The sequence below is a fragment of the Nothoprocta perdicaria genome, unplaced genomic scaffold, assembly GCF_003342845.1.
Source record: "Nothoprocta perdicaria isolate Ctin4 unplaced genomic scaffold, notPer1 scaffold_16, whole genome shotgun sequence".
Taxonomy (NCBI): domain Eukaryota; kingdom Metazoa; phylum Chordata; class Aves; order Tinamiformes; family Tinamidae; genus Nothoprocta; species Nothoprocta perdicaria.
In genome coordinates, this window is record NW_020454760.1 from 5,030,478 (window position 1) to 5,053,201 (window position 22,724).

Consider the following 22,724-nt stretch of genomic DNA (forward strand, 5'->3'; position numbering starts at 1 on the left):
GCTGTGCTGTGCACGGCGGCTCGCAGGCAGCGCCGGTCACTGCAGGCAGTGTGTTCAGGCTGTGCTGTGCACGGCGGCTCGCAGGCAGCGCCGGTAGCTGCAGGCAGTGTGTTCAGGCTGTGCTGTGCACGGCGGCTCGCAGGCAGCGCCGGTGCCTGCAGGCAGCGCTCTCAGGCTCCGCCGCCTCTGCGCTCTCAGGCTCCGCCGCCTCTGCGCGCTGGGGCCGCTCGCGGGTAGCGCGGGGAAAGCCGCTGGCTCCCGGCCTGGCGCGGCTGCCAAACCTGCCGCTCGTCCTGCTGTGCCGCGTGTTGTTCCTGTGGTCGGAGTTTGTGCACAGCCCTGCAGTGCTGCCCGCTGAGCAAAGCAAACCTATCTAAGAACTGGATTTATACTGATACTCCCTAACTTTCTTTTTGTTTGTTGTTGCCTACCTCCATGTAAGGAACGCATTCTTTAGTGTATGTTTAATTCCCTGTGATTGCCCCTGTAGTGACTATTAATTTTATCTTTTGTCAGACTTTTGCCAGACATAACATGGACTAAGATGCCACCTCCCCTGTTCCTTACCCAAAGACAACTGAAAGAAACACATCCTGCAAGGAGACTCTACCCACATTAGTTTAATTGGATGGTATTCAGATATCAACTGAGAAAAAATGTTGAACTGAAAACCTCCAAGCCTTCCTCTTCACCTTCATTTTGCAACAGCTGTGCTGAATGGCTTTGGGGCTGGGCCATGATAAAATTACATGTTGGAGACCTACTTTACATTCCTGACAGCACTGACCTGAAAGAACCAGCAGGTGCCCGGAGGAACAGAAACTGCTTGGGTCAGACACAGCCTGTTGGAGGAGCAGGTGTCCAAAACTCAGCTTAGCATAACAGAAAAGAAAAAACAGGGTTCAAAAAGGTAAAACACAAGACAGATAAGTCTGACTGTGTCCTTCAGTATCTTCTCTTTTACTTCTGACCTTCTGAGAATTATTTTTGAGCATGACTCTTTGTTCTTATCAGTAGTTTCAACAAAGATATTTCTTCTCGTCTTCCTGTGAGGTTTCCCTAAAGGACTGTGAAATTGATGTTTTAAGGCAAAGCACAATGACATTGGCATGCTGATTGATCTGCATGTTCAGTATATTCAGAATCATTTGGAAATAGGGGTGAATAATAAGATTTTTCAAAAATACTGACATAATTATCATCAGTGGTCCAGGTCCAAGTAGGCTGTATAACATCCTTAGGATACGAGCACGAAATAAAGACAAAACTGTCTAGGAGAACACAGCTCTTCTCCATGCTCTGTCCTGCTCATCTAGAAAAGACGCAAACAAGGATGCTTGGAAAAGTGCAACTGCTTCAGGTGAACTAAAATCAGACTTTTGGCTTGGGAAGAGGAGGACTGTGAAAGCAAATAGAGAAAGTCTATATAACATAAAGTGGCATTAAAAATGAACGGTTAAAAACAATGCAGGAGCTAAGTGCACACAGTCAAATAACGAGGAAGAAGATTTAAAATCCAGAAAATTTTCCTGTGTGACTGCGTAGCGGATTGATCTCAGGGCTACAGAGTTTAGTGAGGAACAAGGAAGAGGATGCATAGTACCCAGTGAAGGGAGGAAAGGTCTGCTGAGAGTTTTAAAATATGAGAGACATAAAACTTGTGCCCCAGGGCATCTCTGTCAAGATTTGGAGAACTGGCAGGGCACGTCAAACCTGGTGACTTTTCAAGTTCTGTAAACAGAATTTTGCTTCTCAGCAGGCTCGTAAAGTATAATTTCTAGATATAAGATAGCAATTCCATTTCAGAATGTTAATTACTTTGGAAAAAAAAAAAAAGATAATGAATTCTTTCATCTGTCTTCAAAGTAAATATGAGAAAGGGAGGAAGAATTGTTCTATCTCAAATGCAGAAACTTCATTTGCTTGAAGTTTAGACTTCATTATTTTGCCCGTCTGCAAGCTGGTCTGAAAAAGTGCCTGCAGTTACAAAGTTGTTAATTTGGAGGTGTGAGTTGTTTTTTTTTTTTTTTTTTTTTTTTCCATTACCAATTAATTCAGGAGTCATTTTCAATTTCTCATTCCTTATGTGTAAGGATTTTAAGAAAAGATAATTGCATGCATCAACCTACTGCATTTTAAAGTCAGGTGTCCGGCTTTATTGTTCTTCAAATTTAATAGTAGCGATGGAGTATCTAATGGTTTGTTGCTGCTTGATGGTTCAGGTGGTACCCCAGAAATTTACTTTTTGGAGAATACACATTTATGAGCAGCCTGAGTCTGGACATAAATTATTCATTCAAGGAGTGATTTAAATATCTGATTTCTTTTTATTAAGTGAAGATATGAACTAACTTCCAGCACTGAATATTGTAGAAAGTGAATATTTTGTAAACATGTAATGAGAGTTGTGTTCTTGCTAGAGTAAAGCACAGAACCCTTTGGTAAGGCCTTCTGCAGTGCCACGATTTATTAACTGATATTGGATATTAGTTGCCTACATAGACTTTATGAGTACTGAACAATAAATTCTGAATGGCCTAACAGAAGATGCCACTTTCCCTTAAGATAACAAAGGTTTTATATCTAATAAAAGGAAAAGTCTGACATCTTATACTGAGAAATCTGGAGATCTCTGACAGGGACCAATAAAAAAAACCCATCAGTAAGAATCCGTTAGTGAGAAATAAAATATTGTTGTGAAACAACAACAACAAAAAATCCTTCCTTCTAATATTCAAGTTAAGGTGGATGTGGAGAAGTCGGTTATCAAAGTGCTAATTAATATTTCTTTCATTTATTTGTTAGTAACTTGAAAGAAAATGAGCGAGCAGGTGAAGGCTCTGAAATATAAACTGGCCTGTAATCTGGGATACTTTCAGTTGGTAAAGTCCACAGAGCACAGTGAAGACAGTCTAAGTCTCTGAGTTAAATGATTTTTGTAATAACAGATGAAAATCTGTTTTAATAAATTGAAGACAAGACAGGAAGTGACTGTGGAAAATAGGGACCACTTTCCTGTGGTTTGAATTAACTGTATTAGCTGGGCATTATAGATAAAACTCAATTAAGTTCTCAATGTTCATTGCGTACTTGAGGCACCAAAAGTTCCACAGGAACTTAAGGAAACATTTCTTGGCAGTGAGGGTGACAGAGCCCTGGCACAGGCTGCCCAGAGAGGTTGTGGAGTCTCCTTCTCTGGGGATCTTTAAAACCCGCTTGGATGCAGCCCTGTGCCCCGTGCTCTGGGTGACCCTGTGTAAGCAGGGGTGTTGGACTAGATGACCTCTGAGGTCCCTTCCAACCTTAAGCGCTCTATGATTCTATGATTCTATGATTCTACTTGGTTAAAAAAAAATACAATGTACATTTTCATTTAAAATCCAGTTGATATAATGGCCTTGATGACTACAGACGGAGTAAACTTGTAGAGTCTAATAAAATGAAGATTATTTCAGAGGTGAGAAAATGTAATAGGTTTAGTGTAAAATAGAAAAGATAATCCATAACTTCCATTTTTACTCTCATTAAGCAAGAAAAAGGTATAGGAAGCTACATTAAATACATTCGAATTTATTACAAACTGATAGGAAGTCTTCCAAAAAACCTAATTGTACTGTGAAATATGTGGTCCAAGTTGCCAGAATTAACAATTTAACAAGATTAAAAGTATTTTTAATTTATATGGATAGAATGGAAATCCAGAATGGAAAAGTTAAAAAAAGGAAAAGAAGAAAAGAAGAAAAGAAGAAAAGAAGAAAAGAAAGAAAGAAAGAAAGAAAGAAAGAAAGAAAGAAAGAAAGAAAGAAAGAAAGAAAGAAAGAAAGAAAGAGAAAAAAGCATTTGAAAGAGAATTAATTAATAGACTTTGGACAACATATCATTACTGATTAGGAAGAGCTTAAGTTGGAAGACAAGTCATCCCATGTCTGATTATTGCACCTTTTTCAAAGCTTTGTTTGGGAGAAGGAGACCAGACTAAGAAGATAATTTGTAGGATTTAATCCGGCACCTCACCATTCCTAGGTTTGTCTTGGACTTCTTTCAGAGTCTCTTCAGGATAGTGCTGAGGAACCACTGTTGAAAAGTGAGTTAGCAATAAGCTCTTGCTACACATCCACCAGGGACTAAAGACAGCAGCCTAAAATGAAGTGGACACGACATAAATAATAGTCTGATAGTAATCCACTGCATTTTGTGAGCACCAAAGTCAGCTTCCATTTGCAAAATGATTGTGTTTTGTTGTTTTGTTTTGTTTTTCAGAGAATAGAGATGGAACAAACCTGCAAAACTTTCTTCTTATTTGAGACAAACATTAATGAATTCTTGAATAAGTGAAAACCAAATGTAACTACATAACAAGTATGCATTGGAAGTAAACACAAGTTTTTGAACTCCTGGAAAGACTGCTAGAGTGCAGTAGATTAAATATTAATGATTTCATGCATTAATATTTTAATAATTTCCAGAGAACTCTTGGATTGCATAGTGTAATGTCTGAGCTTCTGCTGTGCTACTAATGGTGGCAGTGCCTTTAAAGTGATCCTGTTACCTCATTTCTGATGAATGATGGCACTAAAAAGGTGTGGGGTGAGGGAGAGAAATAACTTGTCTGCTGTATTAGAGAAGGGAAAGGGAGAGCATGCACGCCTGTGAGCGGGCAGGAAATACTAGAACACTGAGGCAGATACTCAGTGTCACATTATCCAAAATGATGATGCTTTAAAACCCCAGAATTGCATAAGATTCATAAATGGGTTTGGAGAGGAAGATTAATCTGCAGATTTCAATAATTTGTCCAAAAATACTGTTTGCATTTCATTTCTAGAGCAGGCAAAACTTTTAGTGAGATTTCAGAAATCTTTTATTCCAGGAAATAATGGAGCTGATTTCTGCCTAGTTGAGTGGGATTGGTCCTTTCTTTCTTTTGTGCCTGTTTATGTAGCCTTTGTGAAAGCAAATTCTTATCAAGAGCTCTAAATCTCAGCTTGTTTTGTTCATGTTTTCCTCAAATATTTGATGTCAGTAAACATCAAATCACTATCACAGAAGTGATACCCAGAGCGTTACATCACTACTGTTACCTCATCTATGATAACAAGGTCAGGTCCTAACCGGGACCTGATAAGGATAACAAGGGTAACAATGACCTTTTATCCCCCTATTACTACTGTTTATCAAATCTGTAATCTTTTTTGCATTAAGGGAAATTACCTCCTGAAGAAACTGCCTTAAGGGTGAATTTCTAATCCATCTGTAAGTCAAAAACAGGCATCAAACCGGCAGATACTTTGCTCTTCTGTTGGATCTTGCTGCTTAGTGATGCAAATTGACATGGAGCAGAACAGTCCCATGAACTAGCAGAGCACATTGCCTGCAAAAGATAATTACAAAGTTATTCAAGGGTTTTCTCAGATTCACTCAAACGGTCTCTGTCCATTTCCTAATAAATGGCAGAAGACGCCTCTCTGAAAGTGTCTAGGGGATCAATGGTCTCCCATCCAGTGAGGAAATAGAGAACTGTATGAGATTTGTCTTCTGTGCTACTTCTGTTCCTGAAAAAGGTTTTGGAAACCAAACGGCCACTGTTAACCCTCAGAATCTTCCTACAAGCAAGTAAAAATGCAAAGCTCCAGTAAATCACAAAGATGTGGAGCACACAGGAGCATTTTAAGGAAAACCCAACCCAAACCAAAAAAAACACCCTCAAAGATGACCATGCAGAAATTCTTTCTGACCCAAAATCTGGAGAACAAGTATCAAGAAAGCAAGACGATGCCTTATTCTATTCTGTCAAAAGAACAAAATTAAGTGATTTGAAAGGATACATTGTGTTTTCCAGGATTAAAGCAAAACAAAGTGATACGCTGTATATTTTTTTCAGACACTTTAGCAACACTCAAAATTCTTACATATCAAACTACCTAGAGTAGACATAGGAAGAAGGCAGTACTATTGCCCACAAAATCTCCCTCTCTCTGCACAGAATGAAAGCATTTCATGTGGTGTGAAGGACTCTGGACTTCCTTTTCATTATGCATCGTTTCTGTAAGGAATTTCTCTTTCTTGCTAAGGAATGGATGTCTTCAGCTGTTAGCTTCAGCTGTTAACTTACAGTGTCCTACCAAAGATAGGAGACAAAACTAAAAGAAAAATGCATGTGTTTATAAATTTTGCCACAAAAAGTAAAGAAAGGATAAAAAACTCCCTTAGAAGATCAAAATATGCAAAATATCACAAATACTAAACCATAAACATGGAATTGTATGCTAGCATCCAGCTTCAAACCAAGACTTGCATAGACACGCAGTGCTGCACATTAAGGCAAAGGTAGTGAGAACACCTGAATGGATGGTGCAAAGGAAAGAAAAACCCTTAGCAGGTTCCTATGATCCAAGGAAAAGTACCCTGATGTCCATATTTTTAAAAATTCAAGACAAATTACTTTATTTTCCTACTTACACGATTTATTTGAGAAATGCTTGTGTATTTGTAAAAAGTTCATACCCCCACAATACATTGTTAACAGAGTTATACTGTGACATAAAAAGATCCCCATAGTATTTTCCCAGACCTAGGTCAGTCTCAGCTGATTCTGACATCAGTCGGGTTTTTTTTGGACATACAGGATGATAGCCTACCCAAACAATAAAAACATGTGCTGACATTTCAAATGTGGACTTTTATTATGCAGACTGTTTTAATTTCAGAATATTATGTTCACCCATACATGAAGGAATGTCACATAGCAAAAAAAATGACACATAGTAATACACAGAAGGACAGTTGGCTACAGAATCAGAGACAAATAGGCACGAAAGACAGAAAATGTACAGTCCCTTAAGAAAAAAAGCTTATTTTTAAATAGAATGGGCTCACATGATGCTTGTTCTGTATATGTACCACACGCCTTTGCTTAATTAGGGATATTGCTGTACAGAAAGAAAAGTGTTAGAAAGCACAAAAGCAGCAGCTTGTGAAGTAACTGAGATTTGATAAGATTAGGTTGTTAAAGAAAAAACGAGATTTTTGTAAAGGTAAATTTATAGAGGATAACAGAAGAAAGCAGAACTCTGCTAGTCAGAAAGCTTTTGTAGCTGTCAAATTAAAATTCTGGAGAGTAACTGAAGAATAGATACTTAGAAATGTAATTATAGCTGTCATTACCATAATGAAATAAAACAGATTGCTGATACTAGAGCCTAAGATCTATACACTGTATTAAGGACAAAAAATTTTATATACATTATGGAAAAAAAGATCTAGAATTAAAGACAATTCAGTTTGTGAGAAATTAACATTAAAATAAAAACAATGCAGTCTGTCTTGAGAAGTTCTCACCTAAGTTTTGTTGTGCATCCTAGGGATTTGTTTCACTTGGACAAAATAACTTTATCAGTTTCTAAAAGTCTTTCTATAAGTATAAACACCACTTGAACCGATTGCAGAATTGTTTTAATTATTGTGTGTTTGAATCAATGGCATTTATCACTGAACTGTAGCCAAAAACTCCAATATGTCAATATTTTAATTAGAAAATGCCATAATGCCATCATAAATTAAACAGTCCAAGACAGTACATGCTTCCTAAACAAGAAATAAACAAAATTTCTTCTATGTATCTATGTATGGATCTCCCTGTACACTAATTTTACTGCTACTTTCCTGAGAAGGGAAATTAGATAGAATGTCTCCTACAAGCTTAACAACAAAAATTTTTGATTTATCCAACACTAGTTACATTTAAAATGACTAACTGTATAACCAGAATTCATACAATGTCCTACCTCCAGCTCTGTCTGGTGTACATATTAAGAATGTACATTAAAGTTTCATCTGTGGCTACGAGCAGTTAGAAGCAGAGCTGTTTTCACAGTGACTAATCTTTCATTCTTTAAACGTACACAAGACTGCCCTATAATCTTTTCTCAAAAAATGTTTACTTATATGAGAAAGGTCTCTGGGTGGCTTAGGTAACATAGATAACAGCATCCAGGCAGGACCCTGGGAGACGTTTACATTTGGTCTTGCTGATAAACTTTCTTTAAGGTTTTGTAAAGGACATGCACTGTGGGTCTAAACATATACTATACTACCAACTGTACAACCTGCACTCAGAAAGGAAAGTGTAAATCCTTTCCTCCATTTATCAGTGTTTTTTAAAGCTGTACAATCAATAGGTAGTTACTTTCAAGTAGCAGTATTTCAAATTGACAGTAGTCTCTGTGCTTCGCTGTCGCTTGCAGGCCCCGCCTCTTAAGTGCACATTGGCTGATTACTTTAAAAGGTTGGTGGAACTCTTGTCTTATTGAATATTCCTAGAAATGTATCATAATACAGAAAAAAAATCTTTAACTGTTCCACAATTGTTGTCACAGACATTTGTAGTCTTGCATAAATACATGGTGAGCACAAGGTATAAACAAAGCCTTTTAAAGAATTTCCAAGTGTATTGTTTAATCCTTTAATATATTTATGTAACTCAAATGAAGATCAGAAACATTCTTTAAGCTTTAAAAAAAAAAAACAACTGAAAAGAAAGTGCCCATCCTTTAAGAGACCCCATACCAGAATTTCACAACCTCCAATTTAATTTTTTGGTGACTATATATTTTCAGCCTTCTTTTTATAGCTTTCTAGAATACTGGTCAAGGATGACAATAGATCTTCAGACATGAATTCTTCATAATCTTTCTCATTTTTCTCATTCTGTTCATCGATATATTTCTAGAAGAGAGTTACAAAAGTTCATTAGAAGTATAGTGCCTCTATAGCATTGCAACTACTAAAGCATTTCAAGCTGTTACTGCATGGGATAAGTGCTAACGGTCAAGTATTTCTGTGGCTTTCAGAGAAGATTGACTGGATCAGAGTCCTGCCATTTAATGATTACTGCTGATTATCTGTAACAAATTGTGGACAAAGTATTTGTTTACTAGAATTCATAAACTCAATATAGAATCCATTAATCCCTGATACCTGACTGAAAAGAGTAAGTTCTAAAACTCATACATTTAATTGCAGTTGTAGATAACTGTAGAAAGATTCCACTCTGAATATTAAATATTTGCTTACCTCTACAGATGCTACATGAGTAGTAATCACTTCCAGAAGACGATTCAAGTTATCACCTGCTCTCCTGCTCTCCTCTGTTTTTGTTTGCATAACAACTTGGTATCTAGGAAATAAAGACCCTCAGGAAGTCACATTGTAAAATTCCTGGCAGCTGAAAAGATCTCTTAGCAAAATATCTTAGCAGAAATAGGACCATAGTGTGCTAATTAATATGAGAAACAAGTACATTACAGCAGTGTATTTAGAACTAGAATTGTATCTGCTTATACATTTTAAGATGTATAATGTAGTTGTCAAAATTATTTGGAAATAAATTAATAACCGTACTACAATGGCCTGCAGATACATGGAAAGCAGGAGCGCACTGATAGAAGAGATTTCTTGAATTTCCTAGCAAAATACTAAGTGCCTGGGAGAAATATAATTATGTTATGTTAGAACTTAGCAAAATGTCTGTATCCTTAAAAAACAGCAACAAACCAAACAATAAACCCCAAAACTTAATGTCATGGGCCTTACTGTCGCTGAACATCATGCAATTCATTTGTGGCTTCACTGAGACCTTCATTGATGCCGCTCTCAAGTAAATGTTTGTGATTCTCTAATAATTCCAGCTCACTTGCACATTTTTGCTCTTCCTCTTCTGCTTCCTGCAAGTGAAAGCAAAGAGAAAAACGAAATAATTAGAAAATTTCTTTCTGAATATTACTCATCCTCATATTTGAATTAGCAAACAGATGCAACTTCACACTCATTGCTCCAAGTTAAAATTTCTGTATTGTCCTATAGTGTAAACCAATGTAAGCTTCCTTTTACCCCTCCATCCTCATCTCAAGGTATGTGTTGTAGCTATCTTCCCTTCAAATTCAAATGAAAAAAAATATTATGTGCTTACTCTCCAAATAGCTTAAAAATGGAACATCACAGACTATTTTGAAGCTACTTTGAATTACAAACTTTTCCCTTTTGGCTCTGAAAGGGACATATGAATTACTACTAGTCATTTCTGTAGGGAGAATGACACTGCAGACAGCATACACAATACTCTGAAACCCATGAGAGAACCTAAACAAATTCTACCATCACTAAATAGTCAGTTTTGGTAAAGCTTAGTATTACATAAATATTTTTGAAATACAATGTTTCATTAACTCAGCTTATGAATGGCACAAATATGTATGAATTACATGACTATGTCTCATTATAACCTCTCCACTAATTAGGAAGTATTTATAATGAACTTTCCTTAAAAACAAAAACATGTATAGCAAAGATTAAAAGATGAGCTTCATATATTTTTGAAAGTAACAAATTAAATCAATTACTTTCAGTCACCTAGGCAGGATGTTAGCAATGACATAGCCCTCTGCTTTATGGTTATATCACAGAAGTTTAGATTTGAAACAGCAAATATATTAAACATCAACTTAGTTCAAAAACCACTTTTCTCTTGAGTACTATGTGCTTGCCAAAGCCTCAAGACACATGACATTCAAGACCTCAAACTGCTGACTGGGAGGGCTCTTTTTGTTCTTAAACTGAAAGTAAAGGTAAGAAAAAGGAGAGGGACTGCTCCCTCTTGGTGGGGAGAAGGAACAACACTATGATATTTAAAACATGCTTTTAATCAAATAAGATTTTCCCCAGCTTTAATTTGGTAACACATTTAATACAAAATGTAATAATTATTATTATAAATTAAACTGACCAAACAAGTAAAGTAAAGAGTCTGGCAAAAAAGAGTTTTTTGAGCTTTTCTTTTTTATCTGAAGAGATAACTAAGATGAGATGGGTGGAAGGAAGAGAGGGCAGATGCTCACCCTTGATGCCCCATCTTCCTCCAAAGCAAAGAATAAACACAAAATTAAGTATATCAAAATAAGACTTACCATAATGAATGGATTACTAAATTAAACAAACAAGAAAAAAAAAAACCCACAACTTTTCATTAAAGATAAATTCTTAATTGTCATCAAGCTATAAAAATGTTCTACCTTAAGTTTCTGATGGTAAAGATCATCCAGCTTTTCAGCCTCTTCTTTCAGCATTTTCACAATGCTTTTCCTTTCTTCTGTCATTGTGTTCACCTAGAAATAAAATTGTAATGAAGACTGAATTGTAATGATTGAATTGATTGAATTCTTTTAAAAGCGAAATACAACATACAACTTCATTGCATTACAGATAACAGTGGTGATAATTAAAAAGCACTCACTCTAGAAGTGTATATTTAAAACAATTTCTGTTTCGTACAAATATAAAGAAACGTATTTTCTTTCAAATTTGTACCAAATTTGTACAAATATTAAGTGCCATTTGATATCTATACAGTTTAACTTTTTGCCCTGTAATCATATTTTTTCCAAGAAGAGAGGGATGAAAAAAATATCTTCAGTATCTACAATGTTAAAAGCTTCTGTTACCTTTAAAGGATCTTTGAATATAAAGTTCTAAACCATAAGCAATTGACACTGAAAACTCAGAAAAATATACTAATATTTTCAACACTTCAGCGTCCAGGTTTGGTTTCAACCAAGTCACAAGGACTTTCCAAAAAGCTTTCCAGAGGCTTTTACGCCTTTGAAGTAACCTATAACTCTCAATAAGAACAGTTTTTTGAAATCTCCATGTGAAATTTAGCATAAAGTTTAGATCGTTGTTTCCCAGGGACAGAAATTTTACAACTGGTCCCTTAATTTCTTCAATTTGTCTTGCAACATGTTATCTGACCAGAAATTTTCCTTGTTCCAAGCCCTTCTGCATCTAATATTGTTAGAAATCTTGCCAATGACAATTAGCAAGTGATGGCCAACTAGGAAACCAGATTGTATTAAACAGCTTATTTAAATATTAAACTCAAATCTTTCAGATCTTTATGGTCATTAATTATATGTAACTGCATAATCTTCAATTTCAACATTCTTTCAGCTAATAGAGACCCTAAAATTCTCACAAAAGCATTCAGGCTCCATCATAATTAAAGCAATCACCTTACTACTTCCCTCTAGAAACACTTCAACTGACTAAAGAGTCAGCTCAGACTAGCAGATGTCTTTATTATGTCTCTGATCCTAATCTTCACTGACCAAAACATACCTGTTCTAAAGTATCTTCCAAACTCATTTTCCGGTGAGTAGCTTTTCTAATTTCTTCCTCAGTCTGGTTTATGATCTCCATAAGGGGAGCCTGTAATATGTATACAAGAAAAATCCCATTAGCCAAATTGTTAGTGCAAATTAAGAGGGATCCCAGGACATGTTTTCTTTCTCCATTTTTTATTTACACTGCTTTACCTTCTGATGACAAATTTTCTTCCAGTCGCGCAATGTGGTTATTATATGAGTGCATCACAGAAGCCTTTCACTGAAGCTTCATGGAAAGTTTAAGAGTGGCACTCTCAACACTTCCAGGAAACAGTTTGAAATATATTCTTAGAAGAGGGTTACCAGAAACATTTGGTGCACTTGATGCTACTTACCTTAATCTGAGTTCTGTATTTGACTAGGGAATTTGGTCCTGCCTCGGGATTAAACTGAATCTCAAAGTCATGGCCTTTGGAATTCTCAGCACTTATTGGAATTAATTTCAGTTTTCTAGCCAGCTTATGATACTCTGCCAGTTGTGTTTCAATCTATTTGGAGGAGAAAAATTAGAAAAATACAAATGAAAATCTTTGCAAAGATTATGGCATTTGGAACAGGTGTCTAAATTACTCTTTAGGAACATATTTCCAGGACATGTCACGGTATGCAAGAGCTGTAAGCATTGACAGTTCAGCATTTTTCATTTTTTGATGTAAGTGCAGCCTTAAGTTTCTTTCAGAGTTTGCTCTCATTCTGTAAAATGAAGAAATAAATTTGTCCCTTCCAAAGGTTTCTAATAGAAATTCCATACAAGGGACTAATTTGGTTGTAAATACATGTAGAGGTACTGATTCAAAGCACTAGTTTTGTATTACTTCCTTGATATAAGATCCTAACACAAGCAATTTCAAGCTAATGTGATCACAGCAGTTGCTACACTAACAGGGAGAGCTGATGGTAAAGCAAATTCTTGCTGTGTCCCTGATTGTGCAGAAAAACATGCATGGAGTACAAGAATACATTTATATTATGGTCAAAATAGAAAAAAAAATTTTAGAGAGAACATAAGCAGAAATCAATTTTACCATTTTTAGGCCATTACGAGACATCCATGCTGTTGTTGTATTATTTAGGCAAGAAGTTAGCAATAGCCTAAGTATGAGGTGTAATTTTGTATGATGAAAACTAAGAGCTGCCTCTCAGAGTAGCAGGATTTTCACGTACCGCCTCTTTATGTCTAGCATATTTTATCTCCTCATTCCACAGTTGATGCTGTTCTGCTTCCAGTTCCTTAGTCAGTTTGTTGATGGTTTGCTGAAGCTCATTTCTCTCATGATTTATTCTCTCTATGTCCGCAACTGAGTACTTCTGGTTATCAAAGATGTACTGGAGTCGGGCATTTTCCTGCTTCATTGCTTCTACTTCCATTTCTAAATTCACAAAGCATTCACAACACTGATGTAAAACATCAGCCTATATAGTTTAACACAATCTATATATTTTGGTGAGTAGTGATCTACATTTCCTGTCTCTAGTATACAAAAGACTATCAGACAAAAAAAAAAACTCTTTATGGGAAATTCATTTAGCAAAATTAATTTCTACAATTGCAATACACAAACTGTCTCTCTGTTGTGAAGCTGATAATTATAAAATATTTTTAAAGCTATTTCTATCTTCACCTATGAGCAGGATCTTTCTTACCTGCTGTCTCAACTTCTTCATTAACACTTTTAATTTTCTGATCAAGGATCGCTGTATGAGACTCTAGATTTTCCATATAAGCCTGGTATTTCTGGACGTCTGCTTGAAGTGAAGATTTCAGCTTTCGCAGTGATACTAAACGATCCTAGTTAATAGACAGAAACAACAACCATATGCTGATTATCTACACCAATTAGGTTACTTTCCAGACAGGACAATAGGGTAATTACAGCCAACCTTAACAGCATAAATAAAAATGTACATCTGTGGCATTTGACTCAAGTCTAAGTATTTAAAATAATAACAAAAAGAGGCTGAAAAATTATTTGAATCTTAATTCTTGTGTTTTAGTATTTGACACTTTTGATTAGCATTAGGCATCGTATAAATGAAGTTCTTGAAGCAGATAATTAAAAAGTGTTACAATAATACAAAAAGGGTAGATGAAACCAAGGACAAGGAAAGTTAGGAATAAAGAACATAGTTGGTATGAAAGCTAGAGTCTCAATTTGCCAGCTGTGCAGCCATTAACCCATTTTGAATTTAATTATATATTAGGAACAGAAACGGTCAACACAATTACTTTCCCCAAATACAAACACAATACTTTCCCCAAAATATATTTTGACTGATCGTTACCAATGTTTTCCATATTCTCATCCCTTAATTTTTTTCCTACAAATATTTGGAAGAGATATTGAAGTTCAAACGAACAGTGGTTCAACCATTTCATTAGGATTTCAGCCAATGCAAGATCTCATAATTTGAAAATATCTGCACAACTGTCAAACAAGAGGTCTTTGAAGACTCCATAAAAATGTGTTTTACTGCAGTGGTACAGTCTATAACCACTAGGGCTCATTAGAATCTTCTAGAACAGTGCAAACAATTTTCCATTTTTCATAATGTATTGTCAGTATTTTGATACAGGATATGGACAGAGCACCTTCAGTGTCCGTAACTGAACGTTAAGGGAGGACCTTTTCCCTCCTATGCCCAGTACAGAAGCACTGACACAGTTTACTCACCGGCTCACTCTCCCTTTCTTTCTCAAGTCTTGCAATCTCTTCATGAAGCCTTTTGTTTTCTGCAGCTAAACCTTCTAGCTGGAATTCATCTATGTTGAATAAATCCTCTGGAGAGGGGGGAAAAAAAAAAAGTAATATAAATTAATCTCACTGAGTATCATCTGTACTGACTGTCTACATAATTGCTGTAGTTACAGCTCAATGAATACCCATTATCTGAACTTTTTAACTGAAAACTAAATTTTACATTAGAAGTTTTCATTACAAAGCAAACGGGCAAAATACTTAAAACAAGTTTGCCAGTCACGGAATCGTACAAAAGCCTAAATCAGTGAGGTCAGTTTCCAAACGCTCATTTATTCAATACTGTAGCAATACTAGTTATTACAAGAGTTTTGATCTGTTCTAGCTTTCCAAGCCTCAGTAGGAATCTGTATATTCCTTTTTTACCCATGTACTACTCTGCATCTTGAGCCATGGTCTCTCAGCTTCCTCAGTTTTGCCCAACAACTGCATGATTACCTTTTCCTACTAATATCGTTCTGTCTGGGAATTTATGCCTCCTCTCCAACTTGCTGCTGGCAATAAAAGAGTCCTCAGTCTGCTTTGCATAAAGGACCCAGAAGAGGAGAAATAGTTTCCCTCCTTGTTCCCTATGTTATCTGTTACACTTCTGTAGACAAGGAAACAAACGACTCAAAAACATTCAGCTGTTTGAAGGCAAGCACAAGGTTTGAGTCATACTTGGGAATCCTCACGATGGGGTATGGAGCACTCGCAGGCTGTTCTCAGAGCTTTGTGAAGGAGGTGACCTTTCTTTCTCATCACATCTGCAGCCTTTAGTGAGATTTCTTTTTTTCTTTTAGAAACGAGAATGATCTGCACAGCTGGCATTTGCAAGTGATGACCTGCACACTGCTTTTCTATCATTACAGAGTCATTGAAAACAACAGGCTTACAAAGGTACAAGTGAGAGCAGAGAGTGACCTGCCTGTCTGTCCTGATACCAAAGCATAAAACAGAGAACTAAGTGTAACAGAGGAAGTTGGGAATTTCAGCTTCCCTTATCTTAGATCAGGCTTATTTGAAAACTGAGCAAATCCGATGCTAGGAGAAAAGAAACAAGTAACACAGTTAAATACTTCATTAAGACATGAAAACTTACTTAATTTTGACTGCACTTCTGCATCAAATTCTTCAAAAATATCGCTCCCTTTCATGAAGTGCTCATAGCACTTCACAATGTAGTCCATGAAAAGCTGAAAATGATTTAAAAAGCTTTCATGAAGATTCAAAAGGCTGTAAAATAATTAGACAGTCAAATCTGCACTATCAATGGAATTAAACAGAGGCAAAAATATCTTTTCTAAGCTTGACTGTGCTGCTTTCTGTAAAGTCTATTTGTGGGCAGACTTCTGGGCATCTTTTCTATTTTTTTTAATAGGGTCAATAGATGACATTCAGCCAAAAGAATGTATCTAGCATTACTAAAAAGAGGTTATAAACACTTTTTTTTTTTTTTTGATATCCAGGATAGCAGAGACATATTAAGTTTATCACCTTAGACTGTATGATTCTTTGAGTTTATAGCAGCTGTAGCTCCATTGAAGAGAGCTCTTCAGTAAATATGAGTGCTATACTTCAAATGTACTGATATCAGAGATTTAATATTAGAATTAAAAGCAGGCTACCCAAAGGGCCAAAATTCAAAACTCCATTTTAATTAGATTTTTTGCAATTCACTTTGCAGTTCACAACCTGAACACTGAATGTTAAATCTGGAAGGAAGTAAACTGCTGCATTTTTTAGCATTTGAGTTAAATTCAATACATCCACCATTTTTACCTGCCAAACTAAGATGTCAACTGAAGCAGTTACTTTTATGTAAGTTACATTTATTTTACCATGTTTAAATGGTTTAGTTGCAGGATATAGCAAAATTCAACCAAAATTCAACTAAAATATTCAAACAGAATATGACAACCAGTTACTGTTTTACTGTACCTTATTATGTACAATTCCATCATCTGTCTCTCCTCCCCAGTTCTGTCCATCATCAAACGATGGGGCATTCTCCTTTATGGCAGAATACAGCTGAGAGGCACAGATGTACATACAAACAGTAAATGTGAGGATTAGTTGATTGTTGATTACTTTTCCTATTAGTTTCATGTTTGTGATAAGCAGAGTAACTTTGGGTTGGGATTTCAGCAAGTAAGAGGTAATGGTGATGCTTCAGAGCATATCCAGATATTCACATATTCAGAGCTATTGCCTTATATTGCCTACAAGCCCAGATGGCCTTAGATGGATAGTCAGCGCTGCTGAATTGCCTCGGGTAATCATGTGTATTTTTTCAGCAAAGGCATGAGATTTTCAAGTGTGTCTAGTTTAGCAGTGCTGAACTTCTGGCACAAATTCCAAATATGGCTCAGACATGAGCTGGCAACATCTTTGGCAACATTTTATCAATAAAAATAACAAAAAACTGTACAATCACAGATTACTTGAATAGCTGCCCTAGAAAAAACCATCGTTGTGCTTTAAATTTAGAAGATGGCAAACGTCACAAGAAGTTTCTTGGAAGTTTTTTCACCAAAAATACACCTTTAATTGTTCTAAATTGTGTCCTAAAAGTGTTTTATCTTTAAATCTTACAAAGCATTATGTATATGCAATTCATGATTTCTACTTTCTCATACACAAATTTAAGTTTACTGAAGTAAATTTAAATTTACAAGTTTACTGAAGTAGGCTAAAGGCTAGTTTCATAACATCGATAAAGAATACCTACTTTTATCTTCACATAAGTCAGTAAAAAAGGTATCTTTAGAAAGCTATTGAAACGTATGGAAAGCAGCATTCTGGCCTGAAAAGCAGAATTATTTGACTTAAAGAAGTCAGACAATACCTTCACACAATCAGTTAACCAAACCAAAGCTGCAACAATCTGAGGCCATGTGTGTGGCGCCCCCACCGTATACATGGAGCTTTTTGACAAAGGAAAAGTGTACCTACAGGAGAGAAGAAAACACATTTTTAATAGCTGTGGAAAAAATGTGAGTAAAGCTAAAAAGGCAAAATTTTACATGTAGGTTTTGAAGCACGCAAGGCAGAACAAAGTTAATTGCACTTTCTACTATATATCAAGAAGAGATAAGCTGAGTCCTTATAGCACAATTCCGTTGTGATGAGTTTATCATTCTGGAAACAAAGATATTGGTATCTGCTGCATGTGTGAAGATTAGGAAATATTAGGACTTCATACAAAATATACACTATTTCTTTATAAACTCCTTTGCCCAAATGCATATTCCCCTTCCTAGTTGGCTTATTATGTTGCTTTGACTCTCTTGGTACCAGTTACCTTCAGATCAGTTCTCTTTCACGTTCTGAAGCTCCCATGGGAAGAGGGGTGTACACAGCAGGACCAGCAAAGATGAGTGGGAGGCTTATGAATGTGTGATAAATAATAATACAGAGACCTGAAGGGTAAACACACACAAAGTATGGAAAAATAGTCCAGTGGGTGCCTAGCCTCCATTCAAACTGGACACACAAGCCCAAAGGATTTCCTAACAGGCAAGGAGAGAAACAGATGCAGAAGCCCTGTTGTTACAGGGCGAGATTCTTGCTTCTTGGGGTCAAAAAGTGCTTTGATAACAAAGAAAATTTCTGCTGATTAGCTTAGTATTATACAGTAACAGAAAAGGTACCATTTCAGAACAGCTACATATCAAACTATCAATGTTACTTATAAGTATGGAACACACAGATACTATTCTGCTTATTACAGATGTGCGAAGCCTTCTGAAATGCAAGGAACAGAAAAGTGCAACTTCAGATGCACAGCTGCACAGTTATTTTAGAAACATAGGACAGAAAGCTATAATAAACTGACAGTTCAAAATAAGCACTTACAAACTTAGCTCGCGGATTTTTTAAAAATAATTATTTATGGCTATTTTCTAACTCCCACAAGATTTCTTAAAGTTAGTTCTTAAAATATTTCATTTTATCAAAGATTACACAGAGCAGGGCAAGGTCCCTTGAGAGCAACTTTCTGTTCAATGATTCTGCTAGATCAGCAGTTTGAAATGTTATAGATTAAAACAGCTTTCAAAAATACTGAGAAGTGAACAGACATACACAGCTAAGAAGACCTGGCACTATAAAACATAAACTAAGTACATTGTCACAGAAATCTCTGACATCATGGGCTCAAAGAAATCTAGAGAGGAAAAATATTAGCATAAAATAGCATAATAAAGTGACAACAATGATCTTACCCAAGCTCTTTAAAAACTCTTGGAATTTCCTCTTCAAATTTTGAATCAGGCAGCTCATAAGAAGGGCAGAGAAATCCATAGATAAAAGTGAAGATTTTTAAGAAATCCTTAACAGATGGAGACTGTAGTGACTTCATGGAGACATTATGGGCATAACCATTCTCAACAAGAAACTGAGAAAAAAGAAACATTAAGTAGCAGATCAGCCAATAGATCAAATTCAAAATTGAAGCCATGAAAAATAAATATTTTGATCAGTATTATTTTTACTTAGAAGTTTAAAATATAGTTTAAATTAATAATTAAAAATAATATTTTAAAATAAATGTTTAAAATTAACAGGTTACCTCACAAAGCTGTTTGATGCATTGTTGAATGTATGCCTTGTCGTGAAGCGGCCTGGGATCCTTGATCTTCTCTGTACCAAACACACCATACTGACTGTTGCGTGAACCTCCAACGCTGCTAGTTCTAACAACCAAAGAAGCATGCAGTTCTTGTAACAACATCTATAGCCAAAACTTCAAGTCTTTTTAAGGCTATACATTTGCTATCTTTATGTTTCGTGTATACCCAAAGGTTTCTCCTTAATTAGAAAGACAGAAGGAAAACACTAATTCAGAGCAGGTGAAGGCCCCTTACAACACTGAGGTGACTACATCCTAGGTGAACATTTTGTCCAGTTCATATAGAGAAATAGTTTTAAAAGAGTGGAAAAATTCCCCTTAGGTGAAGAAACAAAATGTTGCAGTAGGTTCATCAAAGCTTAAAATACTTAAGGAATAATCTTTCTGCAAAAGGACACCTGTGTTTTTCTGAGTGAAGAAGGAAAATCTAAACCTAGGAAGCAAGACTGTCAGGAAAACTCTAACAAAATCCGCATATAAAAACATCTCTCAAGCTTTATTGATGAAGAACCTGCTTCCTTAAATAAATGTCTTGAGCTGCCCTGAAAGTTATGTAGTGCATGTCATTCCCAAGAGGAGGAGTATCTCTCAGAGTTATTCCTCCTCTGCTGCATTATTGTTTGGGGATCAACAAGGGGAGGAAGAAACACCTCCTCGTATCCATTTGTGCCTACAACGGACAAAAATTACAATGTGTTGTAGAACTGCTATTGTTAAATTTACAGTACAGAAATATAGAGGCATCGATACCTTTTGCCAAAAAAGCTGACTTTTCTTTCAGAAGTTCCAGATGTAGGTTTGCTCATGCTCAGCTTCCCAAATGTTCCTCTGTCCTTCCTGGGGGAGAGGAGGAAGGATACAAGTGACTACCGCTTCTACCACTCCATCTTTTGCTTACATAAGAAAACTGTAACATTGACATTTAAATCTAAGCATCTTCAGCACAGCAGCTTCTTGGTTATTGCAACTGGTTTTAATACATTATTGTATATTATCAAAATATTTCTGCAAGAAGTTTTATATGCATACTTTTTTTGTAAGTATACAAACATTCAGATATTCTCCAACAAATATGGAGAATTTGGAATAAAATGGAGAATATGGAGAATATGGAATAAAATTCCAATTTAAATTGTCACGATCATGCCAGTAGATTTAAATCTTACATTTCAAAGTAATTACATACCAACCATACTGCATATGCACATAGATGACATCAGTTCTGACATTTAAAACTTCTAATATCAAAAAAAGGTTTACCAGACCTAAAGAACTTTATACTCATATTCCATAGGTGCAACGCACACTTTTGATGTAATCAAAGAAGGCTTTGAAGAACTGGAGCACATATGCAAATATCCTTTGCTTCAGGCGGTTTTCTTCCTGCTGCTCCCATCTTTCTCAGGTGCTACAACCCTACTCGTAAACACATCACAGGAAGTCTCTTCGGGGGTAACTTTATGGACCCCTCCTATCAACGCGATCAGTAGCACTTACATCTGAGGTGTTTGGAGACCCATCTTGTTGGTGTCTTGCACTCTCAGCGCCATCACAGAGAGCCGACTGCTGCTCCCGCTGGTACTTGAGCTTCGTCTCATCGTGGCTCAAGAGCAAAACGCTGTCTCTCAGTAGGGGCGAATCTAGGATTTAAGAAAATTCGCCTTTCGTAACACCACAGTGGCTTTGTGAAGAGTCAGGCTAAGCAAGTGGAATTGTATGTTAGACCAGCAACTGTGTGACAAGCCAAGAATGTTCTTTAAAAGTTCTTTTTTCTTTCTTTATTTTTAATCAAAACAAATAGCTTCCAGCTGCAAACAGGCATGCTACCTGAATTTTCAGATATACACTGATTAAGAGGTGTATGGTGCATGTCTGATTTGGGAACTAGAGCAGTAGAGTTATTTAAATTAACCATTTCACAGATGAAAGGCAGTGCTTTCTCCAAACCAACTGTTTTATTTTGGGGCATTTCTAGTTAGGTACTAAAAGCAAATTGGCTGATTGAATGCATTTTTTTTTCTATTTTGATTAACTGTAGAGGAGACCACATTAACTATCATTTCTATCACTTCATCCATCACTCAGTTCCTTAGCTACTACCTTTGAACCTGCTTTTCAATCCTGTGAATGATTTGAGAGCATTATAGAGAGCACAACACCTGGGAAGTCTATTCTGAATTAATATTATGGATACCTTTCAACTAAGGAGAAGAAAAATGCAGTCAAACTGGGAGAATTGAACTTTTCTCTGCACTGTCATTAGGTGGGATTTTCAGGAAAACAGAACCCACTTATTTGACAAAAAAAAAATAGCACCTGCTCTGCAGAGAATGTACATTATTTGTGGGCTAGGGTCTAATGACTGAGCTAATAGAAAAATTATCACGAGAAGGACTACCAAAACAAAATCAACAAAAACTGTTTCACGATCATATTTCCAATTATTGCAAACATGATATAAATTTGACTTGTTAAGTCCACTTTTAATGTGAGCTTTAAAGAAAAAAAATAGGGAGGGAAATCTCAGCTGTCACCTAGTTTTCATGGCAGGAGGGAAGAAGGGAGGGAAGCTACACACAAAGGTATTTACACGAACAACAAATCACTAGCTCACAACTACAGTTATGAGCGTTTGCTTGAGCCAGCGCACTCGAGCAAAGCTAGGAGCAAGGCATTGTTGGGCACAGCTGTATCCAGTTGCTTTCACGGGAGGTTAAATTGTTGCACGGGGAGGACAGGGGCGCTGCCGCCGCCGAGCGCAGGTAACGCGGGCCGGGGCAGCGTTTCCCAGGCCCCGGCACGCAGGGCAGGCAGCCCCCGCTGCCGGAGCCCCTGCTCGACTTTCCATCACGCAGCTCCCAACTCTGGGAGAGAAACAACCCTTTAGGTCCCCGACAAGGCGCCCGTCAAAGCCCCCTCTTCACCGTTACCGTTAACGACGCCGCAGCGGCTCCTTCCTCCCAAATTTCAAATCCGCCCGCCAGAGACTACGTCAGCAGCGCGCCTGGGCGCATTGCGTCACAGCGCCGCGCCGAGTGAGAGCGGAAATGGGGCGGGGGGAGGAGGTTTGTTGTCGCTTCCGCTGGCCGGGCTGCCATTCACACATATACACACGTCATACGCAGAACCGCGTGTAGGGTT

The 22,724-nt window shown here is 36.8% G+C and overlaps 1 protein-coding gene across 1 annotated transcript; it reads right to left on the reverse strand.

Moving 5' to 3' along the window:
• Window positions 1-6,753: 6,753 nt before the first annotated feature.
• Window positions 6,754-22,237, reverse strand: NDC80 (NDC80, kinetochore complex component). Its single transcript, XM_026035496.1, has 17 exons — window positions 22,174-22,237; window positions 21,081-21,223; window positions 20,334-20,420; window positions 19,524-19,647; window positions 19,177-19,349; window positions 17,799-17,901; window positions 16,892-16,981; window positions 16,053-16,146; window positions 14,888-14,994; window positions 13,860-14,004; window positions 13,380-13,585; window positions 12,551-12,703; window positions 12,169-12,258; window positions 11,067-11,159; window positions 9,592-9,722; window positions 9,073-9,175; window positions 6,754-8,724 (listed from the first exon to the last, which is right to left on the reverse strand). Exons 2-17 carry the CDS (start codon window positions 21,179-21,181, stop codon window positions 8,602-8,604), a joined length of 1,923 nt encoding a protein of 640 aa, XP_025891281.1. The 5' UTR covers window positions 21,182-21,223; window positions 22,174-22,237; the 3' UTR covers window positions 6,754-8,601.
• Window positions 22,238-22,724: the final 487 nt, after the last annotated feature.